At 41.5% G+C, this 22,600-nt stretch overlaps 2 protein-coding genes across 6 annotated transcripts; both read left to right on the top strand.

Annotated features, from left to right (window-relative positions):
• The first annotated feature begins 1,814 nt into the window (after positions 1–1,814).
• On the top strand, positions 1,815–8,243 carry stc2a (stanniocalcin 2a). The gene is made up of 4 exons (XM_079352177.1): positions 1,815–2,064; positions 4,045–4,187; positions 4,836–5,047; positions 5,246–8,243. The coding sequence occupies exons 1-4, from the start codon at positions 1,926–1,928 to the stop codon at positions 5,607–5,609; spliced, it is 858 nt and encodes a 285-aa protein (XP_079208303.1). The 5' UTR covers positions 1,815–1,925; the 3' UTR covers positions 5,610–8,243.
• Positions 8,244–11,333: 3,090 nt separating this feature from the next.
• Positions 11,334–21,472, top strand: LOC306829362 (cytoplasmic polyadenylation element-binding protein 4-like). 5 transcript variants are annotated; one of them, XM_079352401.1, is made up of 12 exons: positions 11,334–11,534; positions 12,473–13,592; positions 13,718–13,816; positions 14,534–14,624; positions 15,553–15,603; positions 16,214–16,237; positions 16,641–16,817; positions 17,061–17,150; positions 17,390–17,508; positions 17,984–18,098; positions 18,184–18,365; positions 18,470–21,472. In XM_079352401.1, exons 2-12 carry the CDS (start codon positions 12,528–12,530, stop codon positions 18,695–18,697), a joined length of 2,241 nt encoding a protein of 746 aa, XP_079208527.1. In that variant the 5' UTR covers positions 11,334–11,534; positions 12,473–12,527; the 3' UTR covers positions 18,698–21,472. The 5 variants fall into 5 exon arrangements, with proteins under 5 accessions (XP_079208527.1, XP_079208525.1, XP_079208529.1 ...); XM_079352399.1 differs by having other exon boundaries at positions 11,336–11,534; positions 14,531–14,624; XM_079352400.1 differs by lacking the exon at positions 11,334–11,534 and adding an exon at positions 11,592–12,012 and having other exon boundaries at positions 14,531–14,624.
• Positions 21,473–22,600: the final 1,128 nt, after the last annotated feature.

The raw sequence follows: 22,600 nt of genomic DNA, 5'->3' as shown, positions 1-22,600 counted from the left end.
TTGTGAAAATAAATGAAATGCTATTTATGTTGTTAACAGATTTCAAAGTCACATATCTATGAAATTTCGACAGCCACAATCAGATGACTGTTTGTCTGTCTCTGCCACTGTCTGGCTTTCTCACACGCACACACACAAACAAACAAACAAAGTCAATAATTTCCTTATATCATTTGTGGGGCGCCTGGCCAGTGGCGTATTGTATTTGTCTCAGGGTATCGGGAATTTTTACACTGGGCCCCACATCCACTTAAGAACACACAGACACTAAACCCTCTAATTGTTCCTGGTTTATTTTGGAAACCACAAGCAGTTAAAAAAAAAAAAGAACTGACTGGGTTTGTGAGTTTTCTCCCCAAGTTTTTTTCAGGTGCTCCAGTGTTCTCCCGCAATCCAACAGCATGTAAAGACTTATCTACAGAGTACATACTGCCTGTTTAGGGGAATGTATTTTTACTGTATTTGTTGGGCCTCTGATTGTCTGGACGATTAAACAGTTAGTTGCTCGAACATACTTTATTAAGCAAAGAAAGTAACATTAAGTATCAGTGCACCCCCTAGAGGCTATAAGGACCCAAGTGCAGCTGCCCAACCTGCACTTTGATGCTCCTTCCTGGCCGTTGGTAACACTTCCTGTCCACCAGTAGCCCCCAGTGTGGTCCAGCAACTTGTCATCTCGGGTCACACCTTTTACTCGTATAGAAGCCTTTACCTGAGAGTAGTAACACCATTAGGTCACTGGAAACATTCAAAGACAGAGGCTTTGTGTTCCCTTTACAGTCTGTCTGCAGTCATTCCAAATGGCATCCTCAAGTGTTACTCTTGAAAAAGATTCCTCTAACGTCTCCAAATGTGCGAGCCTGCCAATGTTGGTCCTCTATTCTTAGCTCATTCTGTGTTGTAGTGGTTAGCAGCGTTCATTGTCACCAGACTGAACTGGGCATTGTGTAACAGCCCCCTTTATATTGCCTTCCCCATAAAAAGCTGGTAGAAGGGAATCTATTTAGGAGCTTTCATTTGTAAGTATAGTTATCATAGCTGGATCTGGAAATCAATAGTGTTGTCTACTTGTCTGTATAAGACTACAATTTAAAATGGTAACAATCATATTCAACTAGGTGTTTCTGAGAAAGCATGCAGAAGTCTTAAGTTGTTAATGCGTCACCACCTTACATTAATGAATTAGTAGCTTGTAAACCCACATGTTAAGTCTATCTTATGTAGCCAAGAGCTCTTGGACATCATGTTTTAATTTGTTGCAATTGTTGACAAGGTTGATATCTCTTGATCCAACTGTTATTATACTCAGCCTTGTAGCCTAAGTGCTTTAGTTTCATGGTAAAAAGCAGACTTTCAATTGACTTTTTAGTCAACAAGCATGAGCTATAGGCTAAGATATAGCCTACTGCGATACATGCAAATCCAATATTGGAATTTATATGACTGATTTTGCAGGTTTTGTTTTGTCTTGATTATATCAGAGCTTTCATCGTCAACTTACTCATGAATAGGCTATTACTTTATGGCGCCAGTTTTATTGCAAAAAAAAGGGACTTTCACTGGACACTCCCCTAAAACCTTGGACGTGGATGTCTGCGTCGCTGATTGGTTGTGAAGCCCCAACCAACAACACCTGCTTAACTCCTTCATCCAAATTGACACCCGGGGCTCTGAGAAATATAGGCAGCATCCCTTCCAGCTCATGCATTCAGACCCACAGCTGCCCCATAAGACACCAAGCCGCAGCTGCGCGATCGCTGATCCTTGGTGAACCCTCACACACACACACACACACACACACCCACACACACACACACACACCCACCCACACACACACACCCACACACACACACACACATACACACACACACACACTCGCGCAGCCAGATCTTTGCTGGGAGTCGAGGCGCGCTGACAGAGACGCGATGTTGGTCAAGCTGGCTGTGGCGCTGCTGGTTTTGTCTGTGCTTGAGCAAGTAGTGGGATCGGATAATATTGATCTCCACGACAGCCTCCCGGAGAAACCTGCGACACAAAAAGGACGCCTCTCTCTGCAAAACACAGGTGAGAATTTCGTTGTCTAGTTAGATTTGAATGTGCAGATTGGTTGGTGCAACAGCTCACCCATCTACGTGGGGTTTATCCGTACACGTGTTTCGGAGGCTGCAGAATGAACAACGCTGGGGGACTCGACCGGCCGAGCAGATCTATTCGCTCTTTATCACCTCAATTCTACCGCTACGGTGCACACCAGTGACCCTTTTCGATTACACGGGAAGATGATACCTTGTAAATACTCAGAGATAGAAATCCAATATGTTAGTAAACTATTTATAGACCGGTACAAGGTAATAGGTAATGTATACGGCAGCATTAGGTGTGCGTGCGCGCTGCCGTGAGCGAGTTATAGGTGATACTTTCAGTGGTTTTCTGAGAGAAATTTGGCTTTTCAATATGTTGTCTCAAACCGAGTGGATGATGTGTTCAGGCAGGTTTGTAGCTGTAACGACTGTAGACTGGTGTCGTGGCTGCTCAGAACTAAAGGCCAACGGGACTTTATCTAAGTAAACTAACTTTCGGGGGTAATAGTGCAACAAAACAAGGAGTTAGTCGACATAAACACCATGACGGACTGCTGCACTCCCCTTGAATCATCATTTATATTCGTTCCTTCATGGACCCAGCATGACTTGCCACCCACCATGTGAACCTGTGCCGTGATATTACAGCATTATTGTGATCTCCCCCCCCCCCCACGCTAAAATATGGGGACAAACCTCAATGCCGGTTTCATAGCAGAGAGCCTGGTAACACCACTGTGTAACTCAATGCACGGCGCGGCCGAGCTCGTACGATCCAAGCGCATTCCCGCGATGCCAAAACAAGCACTGCTGACAGCGGCTCACTTTTCCTGCGCACTAAAGTTCAACTCTGTGCCTACAAACCCCGCAGCAGCTCGGCCCCATATACTGCCCCCCCCCCCCCCCCACCCCCCCACCCCCCAACAGAGGCTCTTTATTGACAAACGTGATTTCTAATAAGTCACATTTAATCCTTTGTTTGCTGCATTCGATACACGGTTTTTATGCAACTGGTGCGCACTTCAGACTGAAGGAAAATGCTCCTATTCGCCAATTATTAGCTCCAAGACGGATCACTGGCGTAATTAAAATCTTTGCCAATGTCAACAGTTGAGATTTTAATAGCCAAACTGGAACAAACTGCCATATTAACTTAAAGGGTGAACAAAGACTCCATACCTTGCCACATAAGGTAAGCAGCAGTTTCTGTGACAGGTTCCCAGCTGGCAGTCAGATGTCTGTTGGCAGTCAGATTATGCATGTTGTCAGACAGCAATTTGGGGTTACAAGGGAGACATTCATGTTCTCATGGTAATTTCTGTTCTCATCATCAATTTTATCCCTGTCTTTTATGACTGCAGCTTACAGAAAATTGCATTTGACAACTTGCCGATATATGCAGCGGCTGATATTAAGTATTTTCACATAATAGGCAAGTTTATGTGTATTGCTGCTCGTGTTCTCATAGTTACACACAAACTTTTTGATTTTGCCATTTTCATATGCAATTTAATTTATTCTCAAAATTCAAAAAATTAGAGACTTGTTGACGCACATTCATAGACAGAGTATTCAAAGGACTGCGTTTGAGTTTCCTGCACAAGTAGTCAAGGCTATATCTGCAATGCACCATCCCTTCCCAATGCTAAGCAGTGCAGATGGATTGTGCTGCAGAATGACACAGTAATATCTGTCACCAAGTGTTCCTCTGCAGGAACCCCTCAGCTTGAGAAATTGGACTTCTTTCCCCTCCTCTCTCCCTCCCTCCCTGCATCCCTTTTTTTCTCTCTCACACTCTAGGTTATGAACACATGTACGATCGCTGTCTGTGGAATTAGTTATACGCCACATCAGCCTTGTGATTTGTGCAGCAATCATTGCCAACACGCCCGAAACAATCTGCCACTGTCTCTGCTGTGAATGGATGATAAGGTCCCTCCCTTAACCTGTTCTCTCTTTCCAGCTGAGATCCAGCACTGCCTGGTGAGTGCAGGGGATGTCGGCTGTGGTGTGTTTGAGTGTTTTGAGAATAACTCCTGTGAGATACGAGGGCTACAGGAAATCTGCATGACGTTCCTACACAACGCTGGCAAATTTGACTCTCAGGTATTAAAACTAGTCTGTGTATGTTTTTGCAAAAATGATATAGCCAGAGGCGAAATTCCATTTTCCTTTTCACTCACTCACTGATCCACATGTATAAGCCTTTTTTTCTTCGACAAACCCCTTTTTGTAGTTGTGCAATTGTTCATACATCCTTCTAATAATCTCTTTTCCTCTCGTGGGAAGTTCACTTCCCTCTCAAAGGATTGATGCATGTACAGTTAGATGCAGGGGTCAGGAGCCAGTTGGCCAGAAGCCCAGTCAGCTCCCTTTTCACGCATAGCGAAGGCTAAAGCCCTGCCAAGCAAGGCCTGACTGACCGGGGTCCTACTATGTGTGAAGGGTTACATACAAGGATCTTACATCTTTGGCAGACAAATGCAGAATATGTCAGCGTAAAAAGAGTAAGAGTAAAAAAGAGTAACATGATTTCCTACCATTTATGCAGAATTTCATCACCCTTTTCTGTATTCCCATTATAAAGCCAGACATCCACACCAGATTTATTCTAAGACAGCCACATTTACACATCCCCAGCCCGCATATATATCTCCAAAGCCCCAAAACTATTATACAAAAATAATTATTTTTTCCTTGCCTGATGTGTGCACATTCAAGTCTGAAAAACATCTACAACTCTCTTGCTCACAGGGGAAGTCTTTCATCAAGGATGCCCTGAAGTGTATGGCACATGGACTCCGACACAAGTTCAGCTGTATCAGTAGAAAGTGTGTGTCCATTAAAGAGATGGTGTTCCAGCTCCAGAGAGAGTGTTACATCAAACACAACCTGTGCTCTGCTGCTAAGGAAAATGTGGCTGTAATAGTGGAGATGATCCATTTTCAAGATCTCTTTCCTAAAGGGTGAGCGGGTCAATCTATTTTTTTCTAGCTTGTCCCTTTTGTCTCGGATTGTTTACTCCCCTGCCATTTAAAGCTTCTTGTGTTCTTTAATGTACGGTCATACTACCGTTCCATTTACTCTGTAAACTGTCTTTTTCAGGACATAGATGTGTTGTGATTTAAGATATTTACTTATATGCTCTGTCTCTCTCTGTTCAGTCCATATGTGGAGCTGGTGAACATCCTGCTGAGCTGTGGTGAGGAGGTGAAGGAGGCACTCACTCGAAGCGTCCGGCTGCAATGCGAGCAGAACTGGGGGGCTCTGTGTGACAGCCTGAGCCTCTGCTCCTCCCTCGCCCCTTCTCCTGCTGGCTCCCCTGTTGAACACCACCGCCGCCCATTACCCTCTCACCCAGAGCCTGAGCATCCTCGCTTACCACGGCAAGGTGAAAAAGAGAAACCTGCTAAGGCGGGCTTCAATGCTCACCCACGTAATCGCAGTCAAGGACCCCGCCGCCAGAGTCCAGAGGCCGGGATTGTGGCTGAGCAGGAAGACCCTGAGGCCAGCGACATCCGGAGGTGAAAGCGCAGGAGGCTGTCCCTACTTTACAAAGTTTGAAAACCACATTTGCAGACTTATGCACACCTCCACAGATAAACACACACATACACACTCTTCTCTACACACACACACACACACACACACACACACACACATACAAACCCAAGTTCACAGACAGAGTGAGCAGAAGGAAACTAGCCCCAATCTTTCCTGTCCTTATTCCGCCCTCTCCAGTCATTCCAGCAGTCCCACATAGTAAACTTGCAGGGTAAATGAGGTGTAGCTTGTACTGTTATGCCAGACTGTAGGCCACACTTAAGAAAAAAAAGAAACAACAATCGTTATTATCATGATTAGTTCCACTGTTAGGACTATTTTGGCTCTAATATAGCATTTCTCAAATCATACTTACTGTAAGATTTGATTATATTTGTATTATTTATTTTATTCTTTATGCAATGTTGAAATATCAAAATGTACATAGAAATATTCTTATCTATATTTATATAAACATGTATAAATATAGCTACAATATGCAATACTGGTATGATATGATAGTATATGGTGTGCTGTATGCTCTCTTCACAGTGTTGCACCATCACGCATTGGTCTGTAGATATGTAACATACACCATTTGTTGTTTCAGAGTGGGGGACTGTGTTATGATTATAGATACTTGATGATTAAATACAAATTGTACAGGTTTCAAGTCCAGTTCTGGCACATATGAAATGTAGTGCATGATGGCCACAAAGCCGGCAGACTTGTGCATTCTTCAAGTGAAACTTCATTTTAGAGAGGATGCAAATGTAATACTATGAATATGGACGGTTATTTCACGTGTGTATTGTATTGATAAGTCTCTCACAAAGCTAGAAGTAAGAGAGCAAAGACTGATCTCTGAGGTCATCAAGCATCTGTCTCAGCGGTTGAATGGCAGACTAATAGCAGGCACAGTTTTGAGAACTCTTTTCTTAAGTATTCATGCAACTCAAGACATGCATCTTCTCTTGGACGGAGAAAGTATCACATCACTCAAACTCATTTTTAATAGAGAAATCCAGTGTGAGATTCAGCTGTGTCTCACTGACATTACACATTAATGTCATGTTTATAGCTTCAGGAGACATTTTTGTTCTCATTCACAGATAATAACTGAACTGTCAGTTGCTATTTCTTCTCTCTTCAGTTGGTCTTGGATGTAAGTTTACGCCTGCTGTGAACTGCAGCAGCGGTGGCAAGTTCTTTGTAAAGTCTCACTCATCAAGGTGCCTAAACTTGTTATTGTCCACAGTGACCGCTTCTCTGTGATTTACTGTGTCAGGGGTAGATTTATTGTTGAGCTATTTCATAAAAATACTGAGCCACAAAAGTCTTACATTTTTTTGCACTTTGGGTGATTTGTTTTGTGCTGCTGCAGGCTAGGAATCCATGCTAGGTAACCAGAGCAGTCACCCTTTAAAGGATATTTGAATTTAGAAACCCTGGTTTAACTTATCAACCACAGCTTCAACTCCTGTATCCCCACATGCTCCCGAGGACCAGAGTCCCTTACGAAGAGCAATGCAACACTCTAGTGGTGTCCCAGAAGGCAGGAAGGACGATTGACAGAAACCTTTCAGATCTCCAGACCCTCTAAATTAGTCCTTATTCCTCTTTCCTCTCTGGTCCCTTACCTAGGTCAGAAGAGACATGAAGGACTGTTATTCTACCCATAAGAGCTGCAGGCAACACAGCAAGGACCCAGGAACTGGGTTAAGTCCACACACAGGGGCTCTGGCGCTGTTATTCTAAATGTTATATTTACCGAGGCCACCAGAGAATTCCTCTGGGCTCCTGCCAAAAGCCAGCAACTCAGAGAGGCAGAGCAGCAAGAAGGAGAGAGACATGCACAACTTTTTTTTGTTTATTAAATGTGATTATTCACTCCTGTCTATACTTCTCCCTGTACTCTTCTTCTCACCCTCCTTCAGGTCACAGACAGGCTTTTGACCATTTCAGGCCAGTCACATGCTTAAGCAGTGGAAGTGCAGACTATGAGCACACTACACCACATGCTAGAGCAACTGGTGCAAAAAATAAATCAAACAAGCTCAGATTTTGTGGCTCAGTTAAGCTTTTTTTTTTTTTTTTAACTTTTCTTTCCCCCTGATGTACTTACAGCACATTTTAACCCTTGCAATCATTAACGGACTATTATAAGCTGCAAGGGGTTTGAATCATCAGTGAGGCTTTCACACTTTTCTTTTCTTTTTGTATTCTGTTGTGGAAGTTGGGATTTGTGTGACATCCCAACACAAGACATAAGCTAATCCTATTGAGAATGTACTGTATGTGTGTAAAGTGACAATCTGTTCAGCTCTGTCATTGAGTTTGGCTTTTTGTAATAATGTAGTGGCTTTAATGGCTGTTTTTAATGTGTTGGGAGGAAAATAAAACTAACCATGTTTCCTGTATAATTAGTGCTCCAACACCACACCATGTGTTTTCCTCTGTAAAGCACAAGGACTATTTTCACCGTTTCAAATACCAATCACGGTCCAGAAATGTTTAACTCACCTGTAACACATTTGACATATGGATCCTATAAGTATCTCTGAACTCAATCATTAAGTCGGATGTATCTTGTTATCATTAAAATATGTTTTGTCTGTATTATGGACGTTTTGTGTCTATCAATCTAGTTTTTTCATTTATTTCAAAGTAGCACAGAAACAAGAAATTCTTATAAGGACAAAACTATCACTCAGTAGAGCTCTAAAGAGGTCAGCAGAGAAGGCCATGCCTTCTCAAGTATACACACAAGTTAAAAGACACTCCATTCTCGTTTGACTCTTCTCTGACAGTGAAATACTAACTGTGTTTAAAGTTTCAAGGACTGGAAATATCCTCCAGACCTAAACATTTACATAAGCAGCTCTGGATTGTATGCAATGCTCGGAGTGTGCTCAGGTTGTCCATTTTTAAGAGTTGTCCCAACAGTGTACATTGCTTTACCAAACATTTAGACAGTGCTTTAATGTGAAAGGTAGACTACCAATGACTGTTTTGGGGCATTTGGCCACTGTAAAGTGTTGCTAAAGTTTAAGTGAGGTGTATAGACACTGTCCATACACTGGCAATCATTAATGGCAATCAGGCTCATACATCCTCGTTAGTTTTTTCTCTCAATTTATTTCTGAAGGTTAGTGACGGACATAGTTTTATCCTTGCGCCTGGATCATCAGCATCTCTGTAGTTCTCAATGAATTTGCCTTCAAATTTTTTCAAAGCTTTTAAAGGTCCTCTCAGAGAATGTAGTTATGCTACATGACCACTAGGGGGTGACATCTTCATTTTTATTGACAAAGGCAGATGGTTGTGCAGGTGCAAGAATTGGAACTGAAATGATAGTTACTTGATTTCAGTAACTCATTTATCTAAAATAAATAAAAGTAAATAGGTACATTATTCACTCTCTTAGATTTAGATTAGGATGTGAATACCCTATTGTTTATTTCATAGACATTGAGCACAAGATGATTAGGAACTATACGTTTCACCATTTACTACAATTTGAAAAACACATCAGATTATATTAATAATAAGCTTTCCTGACCAATCTGAGAACCACAATGATGTCCCAGGGGCTTGAGAACAGAAACAAATGCCTCACATTTGGAGTTGTAAAGATGAAGGTACTTTAAAAGAAGGAAAAGGAAAACATTAAGTTGCACTATGAGAAATTGTGTTTTTTTAAAGCTCAAAATTATACCATACCTTTGATAAAACACAACAGAAATACCACTCTTTTTTATATACTTGAAATAAAAGAAATCTCCATTAAAATAAAGTTTTACTTGTGAGGAACGAAATTACCTTTCGTCAAAATATGTTTTGTTTTACATATAGTATATATATATATATATATATATATATATATATATATATATATATATACACACACATATATAGGTGTATATATACTCTGTATATATATGTATATATATATGTATATATATATAGTTTTCATTAGTGCAATAAGTTAACCTCTTTAACATTATTAATTAATAAATCAACACTTTATTACAGACTCAGAGTCCAGATAAGACAATACAAAAGACATTAGTCACAACACCAAAGACATGTCATTCAAAGCACAGTTTAATAAATAAAGTATGAACAATGCATGATATAAAGTAACTAAATAAAAAATAACAATGCCATGAGAGGATATAACTATATTATCAGAACATATTTCCCTCCTGCCCTCAGATAAAAAGAGGACTGTAAGCTACAGCTGACACTAAACATTATGCGGACGTGGTTGCCTGCAAACACTGTTGGTGTGACGTTATAGTAATGTAGCCGTAAGGCCACAGAGTGTAGTGTGATATATTCCCTGGGACTTCACTGGGCTAGAAAAAAAAATGCTGTGTCACACTCCCTTTGCTGCACCAATACAAAAATATAGATGACCTCCAGGCCAAACAATGAATAGCCAACTGGACCAGAAAGTTCCAGCTTTCAAGGTTGCTATAACAACAGAAACCTATCAATATGAAGGCAGCAGATATCACAGCTGAAAGGAGGCTGTGCAGCAAAGATGGACTACATCTGTGAGCAGAGTAACCTGAGATAGTCGGCCTGGGGTGCTTTGTGAACATGTATCCTATGCTCCAGTGAGAACTAATGAATTAATGACCGGGTGCCTACGTTCCACAGATGAATCATTTAGAAACCATTCAAGGTTAGTGGGTTCAACCAACCTTTGTCTACTTTTTGGCCTCAGAACGATGAATGCACATGAAGCAGGGACATGTGCACGAGATAAAATAAACGTGCACTGAATAATCACATCAACCTTTTCAGCTGCTTAAAATAAATGGAACTAGAAGAGATAGCCTCAGTTTCACTGGGGAGCTCAGAGTGTGTTGCTCTCAGAGAAGAAAACGCTGACACAACTCACTGTGCTTGAGTTACTGGCAGCGTCAGAAGCCCTAGCAGACAGCAGTGTGCCTAAGATGGTGGCTCACACATCCCAATTCAAACCCTGAGCTCTACTGCCACCATTACTTGGCCTTCAGTTCAGACTATGAAAACAGTAACACCTGGACGCGAAATCCATTTTTTAGAGGAAACCAGAAAATCAGGACACACTGTTTTGTTGTTGAACCACTCCAACAGGCCACACCGCACATGGGAGCAGGGCAGGCTAATGTGTGCTGCTACTACATGATAAAAATGAAGGGTGGGTCTGCCTTGAGGGTGTATCTATCTATCTATCTATCTATCTATCTATCTATCTATCTATCTATCTATCTATCTATCTATCTATCTATCTATCTATCTATCTATCTATCTATCTATCTATCTATCATAAACCTATAGGCTTGTGTTGAGGGAAAAAACATTTGCGACAGACTAACTGATTTAAGTTTTAAGACTAAATTCAAATACCATAACTAAAGACCTTGTAGTTAAACCATGACAGGCCTTCATAATCTCACAACCATTATACATATTTATGTAGTGGGAAATTAATATATAGCATTATTGTGTAAAATGTAGGCGATTGTATTATGTATTTAGTCGTGGCCAAAGGTGTAAATAAAAATGTCCTCCCATTAATTTCAAGGACTCCTTATATGGGAGGAGAACGTATTAAGTGCATGTGCCATTCATTGAAAAGGACTGATGTGGGTGTGGCCTCACCGCGTCCAGCCAATCCAATTCGAGCTGACATTTAAAGAGGGCGGGGCGTTGAAGGGAATTCCTGACACACAGTGGCTGGTTGGATATGGCAGGGGCGGGGCTTTGAGACGGAAGTATCTCCGGACTGGTCCAGCTGTCATCTAAGAAGAAGAGAAGAGACCATTTACACCGGCTGCCTAGGAAATGCAGAAAAAGGGAAAACGCTAAAATATGGCAACTTCAAAACGATAAGGTCATGACGCTGAACTGAAGGTAGCTATGCCCGACATTTCACTAAAACCGAATGCTTGTGTGTACGTGAGGATAGCAGTCGCTGCTGCAGTATTAGGAGGCCCTACATTATGTCGAGATGTAAAAATGATGACAAGGATTTGTAGGCTGTGTGACATTGAACATACAGGACACGAAGCAGACGAGGTCGTGTAAAGATCTTCACACCAATTCAAACGTCTAATGTCGTGTCCATGGTAACGCTGTCGTGTACGTTAACGAACATTCAAGACACGTCGTCGTGGTTGGATTAGTTTATTTCTCCCTCAAAGCTGCTTTGCAAAAAAAAATATGCCACAGCGTCTCTGCTGCGGTGTCTGCTATTATCCTAGCCTCCTAGCTGCTCGGTGGTGAAGGGAACTACCCTAGATTCAGAGCAGACAGGAGACGTCATCAACATTTTCCTGTATTTAAATGGTTGCGTATGAGGAGGTCATTGCTAAACGAGGAAGATTATACGGTAGGTGTCCATGCTGAAAAAAACCAAGCTGCCTCGTCGCTCGAGTGTTAGCAGATGCAGTGTACTGCGCAAAACCTGCTTTACATTTTCACTGCTGGGATCTGCATGATTTAATAAAGGGCACATGGAAGGTGGCGGAGCAGCTGTTAGCTTTGCTGCTAGCTGCGTAACGACCTTTTGGAGACGTCTGTTAGCTGCCTGCTCTGCTCTGGGTGTTTTCTATGGTTGCCTGCTCTGACTTGAGTGTTATATTTCATCCAGGCCTCCCATGGCTAAGCGAGTCAATGATTTAATCTCATTGATTGCATCACAAGACTAGACTGGGTGCAGCCCAACCACACTCACTGGTTTGCGAGGCTTGTTTTTTTTTTTCTTCTTTTTTCTTTCAGAGGCCAGATGAACTTAAAAGTGTAACAGCGTTGTGCTCCCCTCCCCCTCTTCTCCTATAATCACATTTCAGGATAAAGAAGACGGTGAAAGCCAAAAGAGAACTGAAGATTTACTGGGTGTCCTAAATGGGGGACTACGGGTTTGGAGTTCTGGTGAAGAACAGCAGTGGTAACAAATCTGCTTTCCCTGTAAGGATCCCTCCTCACCTCCAACCCCAGCACCCTCACCACCCCTCCAACCCCCCCAGCCCCCCTTCCTTCGTAAACAACACCTGCTCCACCAATGGGGGCAGTGCTTGGCTCTTCCCCGCTGTAGCCCAACACAGTAACATGCAAGATGAGATTCTGGAGTCAGACAAGTCCAAGGCCTTGGACCTCCAGGACATGCAAGATAAGTCTCAGGTCCAGGCCCAGCCTCAGGCCCTGTCACCAGGCCAGCAGGAGGCCGGAGGAGGCCTAGGACAGCTGGAGGGGTCACTTTCTGATGACGGCACTCTGGAGAAGGGTTCTTTGGAGAGCAGTGGTGGTAAGGAGAAGTTGAGGATGGAGTCCCCGGTCCTAAGCGGGTTTGACTACCAGGACAGCCTGGGAATGGGTACAAGCTGTGCACAGTCCACCTCCTCCTCATCCTCACTGACCAGCTTTAACAACTGGTCCCCCGCCGTCCCATCCACCCAGTCTCCTGTGGTTGGAGAAGATGTAGGAGGGTTCTTCGGCCCAGCTGGCTCCAACGCGAACGGACCCCCCCTCCTGTTCCAGAACTTCTCCCACCATGCCGGGCCTGGCTTCGGAGCAGCAGGGAGTTTCTCCCCGCAGATTGGGCCAGTCTCCCAGCACCACCCACCAACACCTCACCCCCAACACTACCACCCCCACGGTCAGGGGGTCCCACAGCAGCATCGCCGTTCCCCAGCTAGCCCTCATCCCCCCCAGCCCTCCTTCCCTCCTCATCCCCACCGCACTGGACCGTTCACTCAGCTGCCCCACCTCGCTCCTGCCCAGAACAAACCCCCCTCCCCCTGGGGAAGCTACCAGAGCCCATCTACTCCCACATCCACCTCCTGGAGCCCAGGGGCGTATGGTGGCTGGGGAGGCACGCAGGGGGTTCGAGAGTATCGGCGGGGGGTAGGTGGAGGGATGACAGGTCTTAACTCGATCTCCCCACTAAAGAAGTCTTTCCCCAACAACCAGGTGAGAGGAGTGTCACTGCCTTTATTTCATGTTGATCCTCAGATCTTTCAATGTTTGATATGTTTTCACAAAATGTGTTTATCGGGAGATTTTTTTTTTTGTAATGTCCTCCAACTGACCCACAGGTTCCCCCTCAGAAGTTTCCCAGAAACAGCTCTGGCTTCAATCACAAGGGTTGGGTCGATGACAATATGAACCGCAGTGACAGCGTCTACCCTTTCCAGGTAAGAATATGGCAGCTAGTACTTAGTCTGGTCTTTGGAGCAAGTTAATCCAATGCCTTTAAGAAATAAGGTCAATTTGGTTGACGTTTTGTTCAGACTCGTCCTCCAGGGGCAAATGATGTTAATGTTATTAACCACACTCCTCTGGAACAAATGAGCGAGTGATAAAAACAGGATTCATGACAGTTAAGTCAACCAAATGGATGAATTGAAAGTTACTGTGTGTGTGTGTTTGCATCTTAGCTCTTATCTAGATCATTTTCATTGAAAGGGGAGCGGTCTGATCATCTGCTCTGATCACATGGCCTTCCTCTTGTCCTGATTTGAGGAAGTCTTGTGCTATGCTGCAGCTTTGCGTGATCACAACCCATTTTAGAAATGCACTCAAGCACCCTCACTTATTTGCATCACTCCTCATTCGGTAGCTTTCAAATGCAAATACATCTTTTCATGCAATGGCAACAGGTTGCTTTTTTTTTTTCCTCCTCCTCCTCCTCGTGTAGCACGTCTTATCTGACGCTGTGATATTAAGGGGTGATTAGATCGAGAGCTCCATTTGTGGATCTGTTTCTAATGTTATCTGCTGAGGATTTCCACTGGGATGCTAGCTGCAGTTTTTTATTAGCTTTTAGCGTCATAAGAAACGTTGTTGGGGCTTTTGTAGCTTTAGATGTGGGAAGCGAGGATGCTAATTGTTGTCTCTCTCTCTTTCAGCAGGAGAGAACACGCTCCTTTGATGGCTTCAGTATGCACTCTCTGGAGAACTCTCTGATTGACATTATGAGGGCTGAGCAGGATTCCCTGAAAGGTCGGTTCCCACACTAACAATGCTGAGAAAGGGATAGGTTTTTCTCACTGGTCGATTTGGATAGATAATCCGTTTGTTGCATGGATTTGACAGCATGTAGAAACATGATATGTTTTCCACATTACAGACAACAGGCTGTGTTAACGGTGTGTGTTAATTATTGGGTCCCCAAAAATTGACTGTAATACCAGTTGGGGTGCATCAGTTCAACAATTGGTATCGGCCCTGCTGACAGACCTCGGCAAATAATTAGGCTATCTTTTAGTACACTTAACTACCGATTTTAGAAAACAGTTTTTGTTTGTATAGTCAAACATGAGAGAAAATGGTGGCATCATTGGAACCTCACACCAAAGCAAGCCATGAAAGCAGACATCGGAATTGGCTATCAGCTAAATTGTTCAATCAGTATTGGCCCTGAATATCACAATTGGTGTAGATGATACCAAAAGATTGATTCCAGCTCGAATTGGTTTTTTATCTCAAACAGTAAGAACGTCTCATACAAAGCACAAGTAAAAATATGTTCATTTTTTGTTCTTGTTGCTGATTTGTCTGAATGCAGCTTTACTTCAGGAATTTGTGTCATAGAGACAACAGACATACATTAAATATATATACATCAATTTTATAAATCAATTCAGTTTTGTTTTCGATCTTCTTTAGGAGATCATTATCAATGACGTACAGCTCTACTCTCTTTAATCTGGGCCACTAAAGTTGCACGATAATCAAGTCCCAATCAATTTCTCTAAGATATGGTCTACAAAAACACACAGCTGCATCCTTAACACCTCAAAGGATCGATGAGTTTAACCGCATACGAGAGAGGAGTTCATTCATGACTTCAGTTTGGAATCCTTTCATGACAAGTTGTTCTGAGACCTCGCCTGTTTTTGGTTGCTGTTGTTTTTGTCTTTCAATACAGGACGCTACAGCTTCTCTCACCAGGGTGGAGACGGGCCCTTACCTATGAACGGTATGTTAATAAGATGCACTAAAATATGCAGTGCTGTAGCACAATCCAAGTCTTTACATTAAAGTGTGCACATAAAAAAAGGATCGGGGGCAATTCAAAGTGTGTGCTTTTAACACAGGCAGTGGGTTACAATTTAAAAGCAAAATAGAAATTTCCTGGTATCACATGATCCCACGGAGACAGTTCAAACACGTGGTGAAGTCATAAAACTTGTTATCTTTTAGAGCTCTGTGGTAGTCACTGCACTGTAGCTTTAAAATGGGTCTTTGACACCTCCTTAAGTATAATACAAAATACTGACAACAAACATCACAAATATGTGATTGTTTTTAAATATATCAAGTAATTAATTTTTCTACCCATAATGAATAGCCTTTTATTTTTTAAAGACAGATTTCCCACTAAAGTCACATGATGAATGAATGTGTAAGACAAACGATCATTGGTAAAAGATTCACATGACCTTTTTTTTGTTTTTATACAGATTTAATAATGATTAATCAGACATGGGGACCTTTATACGATGAATGACTGGTCTTGTTTTCTATCATGTGCCTTTTAAAAAAAAAAGCAGGAATTACAAGAGTGTTTTGTGTTGTTTTACATGCAGCCAGAAGTTATGGCAGAAGACGAGGTAAAGCTTGTGAATGTATCTTGATCTTCGTTGAAACCATGACTCTGTGGTTCTGCCTCTGTGTGTCTGCATGGCTGTTCAGTGTCACTGATTATTCTGCCTTGAACACTGAAAAGGTTTAAGTGCTGTTTCTCTTTAAGCAGCAAACAGCCTTCAGTGGTTGCCCTTTAAAACCCTGTAGTGTTAATACCCGTTCTGTTAATAAATCCTACAAAGAAGCAATCATGGCTGCTTTTGTGTGTTTTCCTTACATTCAGTTTACATCAAATCACATTCCCTCCCCTCTCTGTTATAACTTTATTCTTTTTTTTTTCTTTTTTTCTTTTCTTTTTTTTTTCCAAAATGGCAAAAATTGTAGCTGATGATAAACCAGTATAATGAATGCAGATCCCTGTTTCTCCAGGCCATTCATCTCTGTTTCCCATGGAGGATGAGCGCTCATTTGGAGAAGACGAGTCCGGGGACCAGGGGCTCGCTGGCCTCGGCTCGGCCCACTGTTTCCCCCACCTCAACGGTGAACGCGTGGAGCGATATTCTCGCAAAGTGTTTGTTGGCGGGCTGCCACCAGACATAGATGAAGGTAAAGACATGTCTCAGCTGCACAAAACGGACCTAGTACTTTTGTACGGCATTATCGTGCACAGCGAAATACATTCGACTTTTAAACTATTAAAAAAATACGACGGCATACTTTTAATGTTTACAACTCTTCTGATTCCATTTACCTAAGCTGTACAAACAAACCTCAAACCGCTCTGTTTAGATACAAGGTCAGCATTAAACACTAATACTGATCAATTTGAGAACTGATTTCCCTTTTCAGATGAAATCACTGCCAGTTTCCGCCGATTTGGTCACCTGTTTGTTGACTGGCCTCACAAGGCAGAAAGCAAGTCCTACTTTCCACCCAAAGGTGAGTCAAGCCAGTTGAATGCAAATGAAACGCTATGTAGTTGTTCCCTAATGAAAGGAGAAGTGATCCCAAAAAACAGGCGAAGGTGCCCTGATCAGGCTGTTGCTCTATCTCCCCATGCTCCTTCAAAAGAAGAGAGAAAAGAACATTATATTCCTGCCTCCCTGTTGACTATACAGCTCTGTGATAATGACTATTTTCTTTTTGTGCACACACATTGTTATGGACAACCTATCCAGGTTATGCATTCCTGCTGTTTCAAGACGAGAGCTCCGTTCAGGCCCTGATCGATGCCTGCATTCAGGAGGACGGCAAGTTGTACCTGTGTGTCTCCAGTCCCACCATCAAAGACAAGCCTGTGAGTTTGTCCTACAAATGTTCAACTCATGTATTCATTCAGTAATTGTATAGCAGATTTGCATGGTTCATTTTTACCAATGTGCAAATTAAATAACGGAGTACATTTCTACTGTAATGTTTTTTTTAGTTTGTTGGTTATTCATACAGTTATGTTACGTACATGTCGCAGTATTCTGTCCAACAAAACCAAAAGGTGAAATGTAGTAACTGACTTCACCAGCTTGTGCATCTGCAGCATGACTCTTCCTTTCAGGGCTCATTCTTGCACACAAAAAAGAAGCTCCAGCCACCACCGACGTGCTGCAGTAGCAATCAAATTGACCCACTGATATTTGTTAATCCATATTACATAAGCAGCAAGCGGCTTTCATTTTCACAATCCAAAGTGGTTCTTGTTCACAAAGGAGGAGAACATGACTGAGAGAAAATTGAAAATTCCCGTTTTCTTTTTTTCCCCATCTTGGTTTGTTTAGGTCCAGATACGGCCCTGGAACCTAAACGACAGTGACTTTGTAATGGATGGCTCTCAGCCATTGGATCCGAGAAAAACTATCTTTGTAGGAGGTGTCCCTCGTCCCCTTCGTGCAGGTAAGTGTGTGTGTGTGTGAAGATGTCAAAATGTATTATGTTCTAAGCACGTTTTGATTACATTGTCTTTCATTGTGTGTTCCAGTGGAGCTGGCCATGATCATGGACCGTCTGTATGGGGGAGTGTGTTATGCTGGGATTGATACAGACCCTGAACTTAAGTACCCAAAAGGGGCGGGGCGAGTAGCCTTCTCCAATCAGCAAAGCTACATTGCAGCCATTAGTGCCCGATTTGTTCAACTGCAGCATGGGGAGATTGATAAACGGGTGAGTCAGTCTGAGGATGTTCATGAAATATTTATCTACCTTTTCGATTCTGCTGGTCATGCATTCACCTTTTCCTCCATTTTGTCTCCTGTCATCCATTTCAGGTGGAAGTGAAGCCATATGTCCTGGACGACCAGCTGTGTGATGAGTGCCAGGGCACCCGCTGCGGGGGAAAGTTTGCTCCTTTCTTCTGCGCCAACGTGACCTGTCTGCAGTACTACTGCGAGTATTGCTGGGCAGCCATCCACTCCCGGGCCGGGCGCGAGTTTCATAAGCCGCTGGTGAAGGAGGGGGGGGACCGACCACGACACATCTCCTTTCGCTGGAACTGAGGCGAGGGGGCGAGGGAGGGGAACGACACCGGTTAAGGGGAGGGATTGAGTGAAAGGGGTAGTTAGGGAAGGGGTATGGGCTACGATATGAAAAATAAATGCACTTTTCTTTTAAGTTTAAAAAAACAAAAAAACCAACTTAATTTATTTTTTATTTTATTTTTTTTAATTCGGCCTTCTAAAAGAAGTAAATGCTAAGAAGAGAGTGAAATCCCATTTATGTTTTGACTTTAAGTGTGCATGAGCATATGGATGCATTAGATTTGGATTTAGATGTTTTCTGACTTGACTGTACTTCTTTTCGTGTTAGCTGGCAAAGCTGCTTACATTTGTTGTCAAGAGTAACATAAAATTTAAGTGAGGTTCATCATACCTAAAATCAGTGTACTTACAATGGACGTTGAGTTTAAGAAGGGTGCATTTTCTTACTTTTCGCTTGCAGGATGAGAGAACAACTGTACCATTTACCAAAGGTTGAGTGCAAATGGTTGGGTTGAACAGAGGAGGAACAGTGTTTCAGATGGATGGACGACTGAGTTTTTTTCTCGGAGCTCAGAGTAAAGCATCTGGCCACGTCACAAAACAAAATCTCCCCTCAGTCTGGCACGCATATTTAGATTGCTGGCATGAGTTTTTAGGTCTTGGTTTAAAAGTCGATACTTTATAACCAGAAGGGCAAACCAAAGATTGGCCTAAAATGCATCATCAGAAGTAGATGTTGATCTGAGGGTTTTCAGGATAATGTTGTGTCCTCTTGACATACAGTGGAGGAAAGGCTGGAGTTTTCTGGAGTTTCAGTTTGTGGGTGTCGGTTAATAAAGACACAGCCCTCAGGGCTCAGGTATTGACAGTAGTATTTGCTCACTTTATAACGTCAGGGATATTAGCACTGGAAGCTAACATGCTAATGTAGTACAAACTAATGGGAATGCACAGTCCAGTCTCCCTGAGCTGTCCTCATGGTGTACCACTGCACGCTCTACCATGACTGGAGCTTCTATCACAAGTGTTGTGGTTGGATTTGGTAGTAGCTAGAATTTGCTGTCACAGAGATAAAGATATTATTTTATACATGGCCTGCTGATTTTTGTACAGTGTTTTATAGCTGATTATTTTGTCATGAACATATATACATTTATTATGCACTACTTTTCTAAATATTTTTTTCAATAGTCATTTTAGGCACATTTTTCACAGATGGGAGAACTCCTTTTGCAATACCTCATTTTTTTCACTTGGTGAAAAATAATTTTGTACCTTTGTTACTAAGAGATCTGCATTTATGGTAAACTTAATTTAAAAAAGAAAATGAATGATATTAATATAATTTTCAATTAGCTTTTATATATTTAAGTGCTGGTAAATCTGAAAATTGTCTGGTGCATTGGTGTGATTCTGTAGATAAAAAAAAAAATCAAGGCTTTCGTGAGCCAGTCATATATGGATTCTCCTCTGACCTAATAAACATACTTACAGGATCCTAAGGCATGACAAGACCTTTCTAAACACATTTTGATAGTCTTGAAAATATATTCTGACATTTCTCTCCTAGGTGTAGTCAATAAGATTATCAATAGGGTAAATGTTTTGGCTTTGGTCGATGTAAAATGTCCCCTTCTTTCACCGGAGTGGATATCAGCTGTTTGAATATTTAGATCCTCTTTCTGGGACTGCCTGTAAGTTCTACTTATTCTTGGCATGCATAATGTAATACAAAAATAACATGGCTAGTGTTAATGCAGGACCTATTGTAATGCACTAGATCTCCTACTTCCTTTTAACTTTTTTTCCTGAACTCTTTGAGATCACCTCTCTTGTAGCCTCTCTTTACATGATGGAGTCTGCCTTCTTTACACAGACATGATGTTTATGCAATCTACACAGTGAAAACACTATGGATGCGTTTTTGTAATGTAGAGGACACTCAGTAGGACATAGGTGAGAAGACTTGATCACTTGACCCCCTTTGTGATGTGGCATGCTTTGGGACATAACCTGAATGTGATTTAATGTTGCAAGTTAACTTTGAGCCATTATGTGCAATACTTATTCTTTCCAGAAACAAGTCTCTGCAGTGTAAGTCATTTAACCCATATAAACCATGCAGTCATTTAAACATTATTTGTTTCCTATTGTTCATGCTGAAGTCTGCAAGAAAAAAAATATATATCTGAATTTATTTTTAAACATTAGTTTTGTGCTTATTTACTTATTTTGCTACTACCATGCTACTGTGATTGAAAACATTGTATATACTAGGTCGATAATGTATTTAGCATTTGCTATATTTTCAATTGAAATGTATAACTATCATTTGGATCAGATTTTTGTTATATTTTTGGGGTGATGTGTTAAACTCGTTGATGTGTCTAGTTTTTCTAATTGCTGTATTGTGCTCCACATTTTCAGATGAAAAGAATATTGATTATGTCTGTTAGTATTACTTGATTGCAAAATTTCAATAGTTTTTAATTGTATGCTGGGAAGGTTATATTTATTAACTTTTTTTTTTTTTTTTTTTTTTTACCTGATATCATTTTGATTTTTATTAAGTCATTTCTCATTTATACGTAAGTTCCAATTTTTATATTTTCTTCCTGATTAATTTACGCTACAATACGGAAGTCAGTTTTTATAGTTGGTTTGTAGTAATGAAGTAAAACAAAGATCTAATGTCATATATCCATTTGCTGCCAACTGTTTGTAACTGTATGCATACATTTGAAGTATTTGTAACGTGAGATGTTGAACGAATAAAACAGCTGTGAGGAAGAATTGAACGCCTTGGGCGCCTTATTTTATCATTCTTTTTTTTGTGTGTGGTTTCTGAGAGCAGCGTGTTCCTTGTTAAGCCCCCTGAAGCTTTTCTAGTGATGACGAGTCTCACACCTGATGCTGTTGTGTAACAGCATCTTTTGAGCACATCTGGTGGGTGAAGTTTGAATCAGGTCAGAGGTATTTATAGGCTGAGGCTTATTTTAGACCTTAGTGAGTGCTATATAACAGCATAAAATCTCCTGTTTTATTTTTTTTTGTCTCAACAGAAACTTGCCTCGTCCTAAAACTGTATTTTCACATAGGAAAAAAATGTCAAGAATGAGGTCATTGAGGGATTTGAAACCTGAATCCATGTCAACATAATTACACTGAAGTGAATTTAATTTTAGGGTGCTGCAATGTTTATTGCCACAGATAGATAGAGGATTTGTCCTCGATGCCAACCTTCTCAGAGCAAAGCCAGTTTTATTAATACTCTACAATTAGGGAAGAAATACTGCATGTTTTTTTTTCTTTCTGACCCATTTAAATGAATCCAACGCTTGATCAATTTATGCCCATATGCCACTAATATTACGAAAGCCCTGAACAGACATCCCAACATTTTATTTTATGCTTTCTTTACTGGTAACGATAACGAGCCAATTTGTAGAATCTGAACTTTATCACATTTTATTGGGATGAAAATGTACTCGCATGACAGCGAATTATTCTTGAATTTAGATATATTAAAAAAAAAGTCAAATTAATTGTATAACGGAAAGCCAGCATTGTTATCCCGATATATTGAGAAAAATGTGTTCTTGTGGTAACTAAACTTAACGTTTCCACAAGTAAACGGTTATAAAATATGCTGTTGGGTTATTGTCCTTTTTTTTTAAAATTACATCATTGTATGATACGATTACGAGCACAGACTGAATACTTAATTAAACGCACAACTTATTTGTTCAATCGTCTGTCTCAAGGAAAGCTAATATTGTTAACCTAGCTGAAGCACAATGCACACCAGACGCGTATTTTTCGCGCGAATATTTCGCACGCTATTTATGTTTTTTGAACCTATTGTTTGTCAATGCACGCTTTCTATGACGCTTTCTAATCAGCAACGTTTTGTCGCTGTGC

The sequence above is a fragment of the Symphodus melops genome (assembly GCF_947650265.1).
Source record: "Symphodus melops genome assembly, chromosome: 9".
Lineage (NCBI taxonomy): Eukaryota > Metazoa > Chordata > Actinopteri > Labriformes > Labridae > Symphodus > Symphodus melops.
The sequence above is the reverse complement of the archived record's forward strand: the minus strand, read 5'-3'. Positions and strand labels throughout refer to the sequence as shown.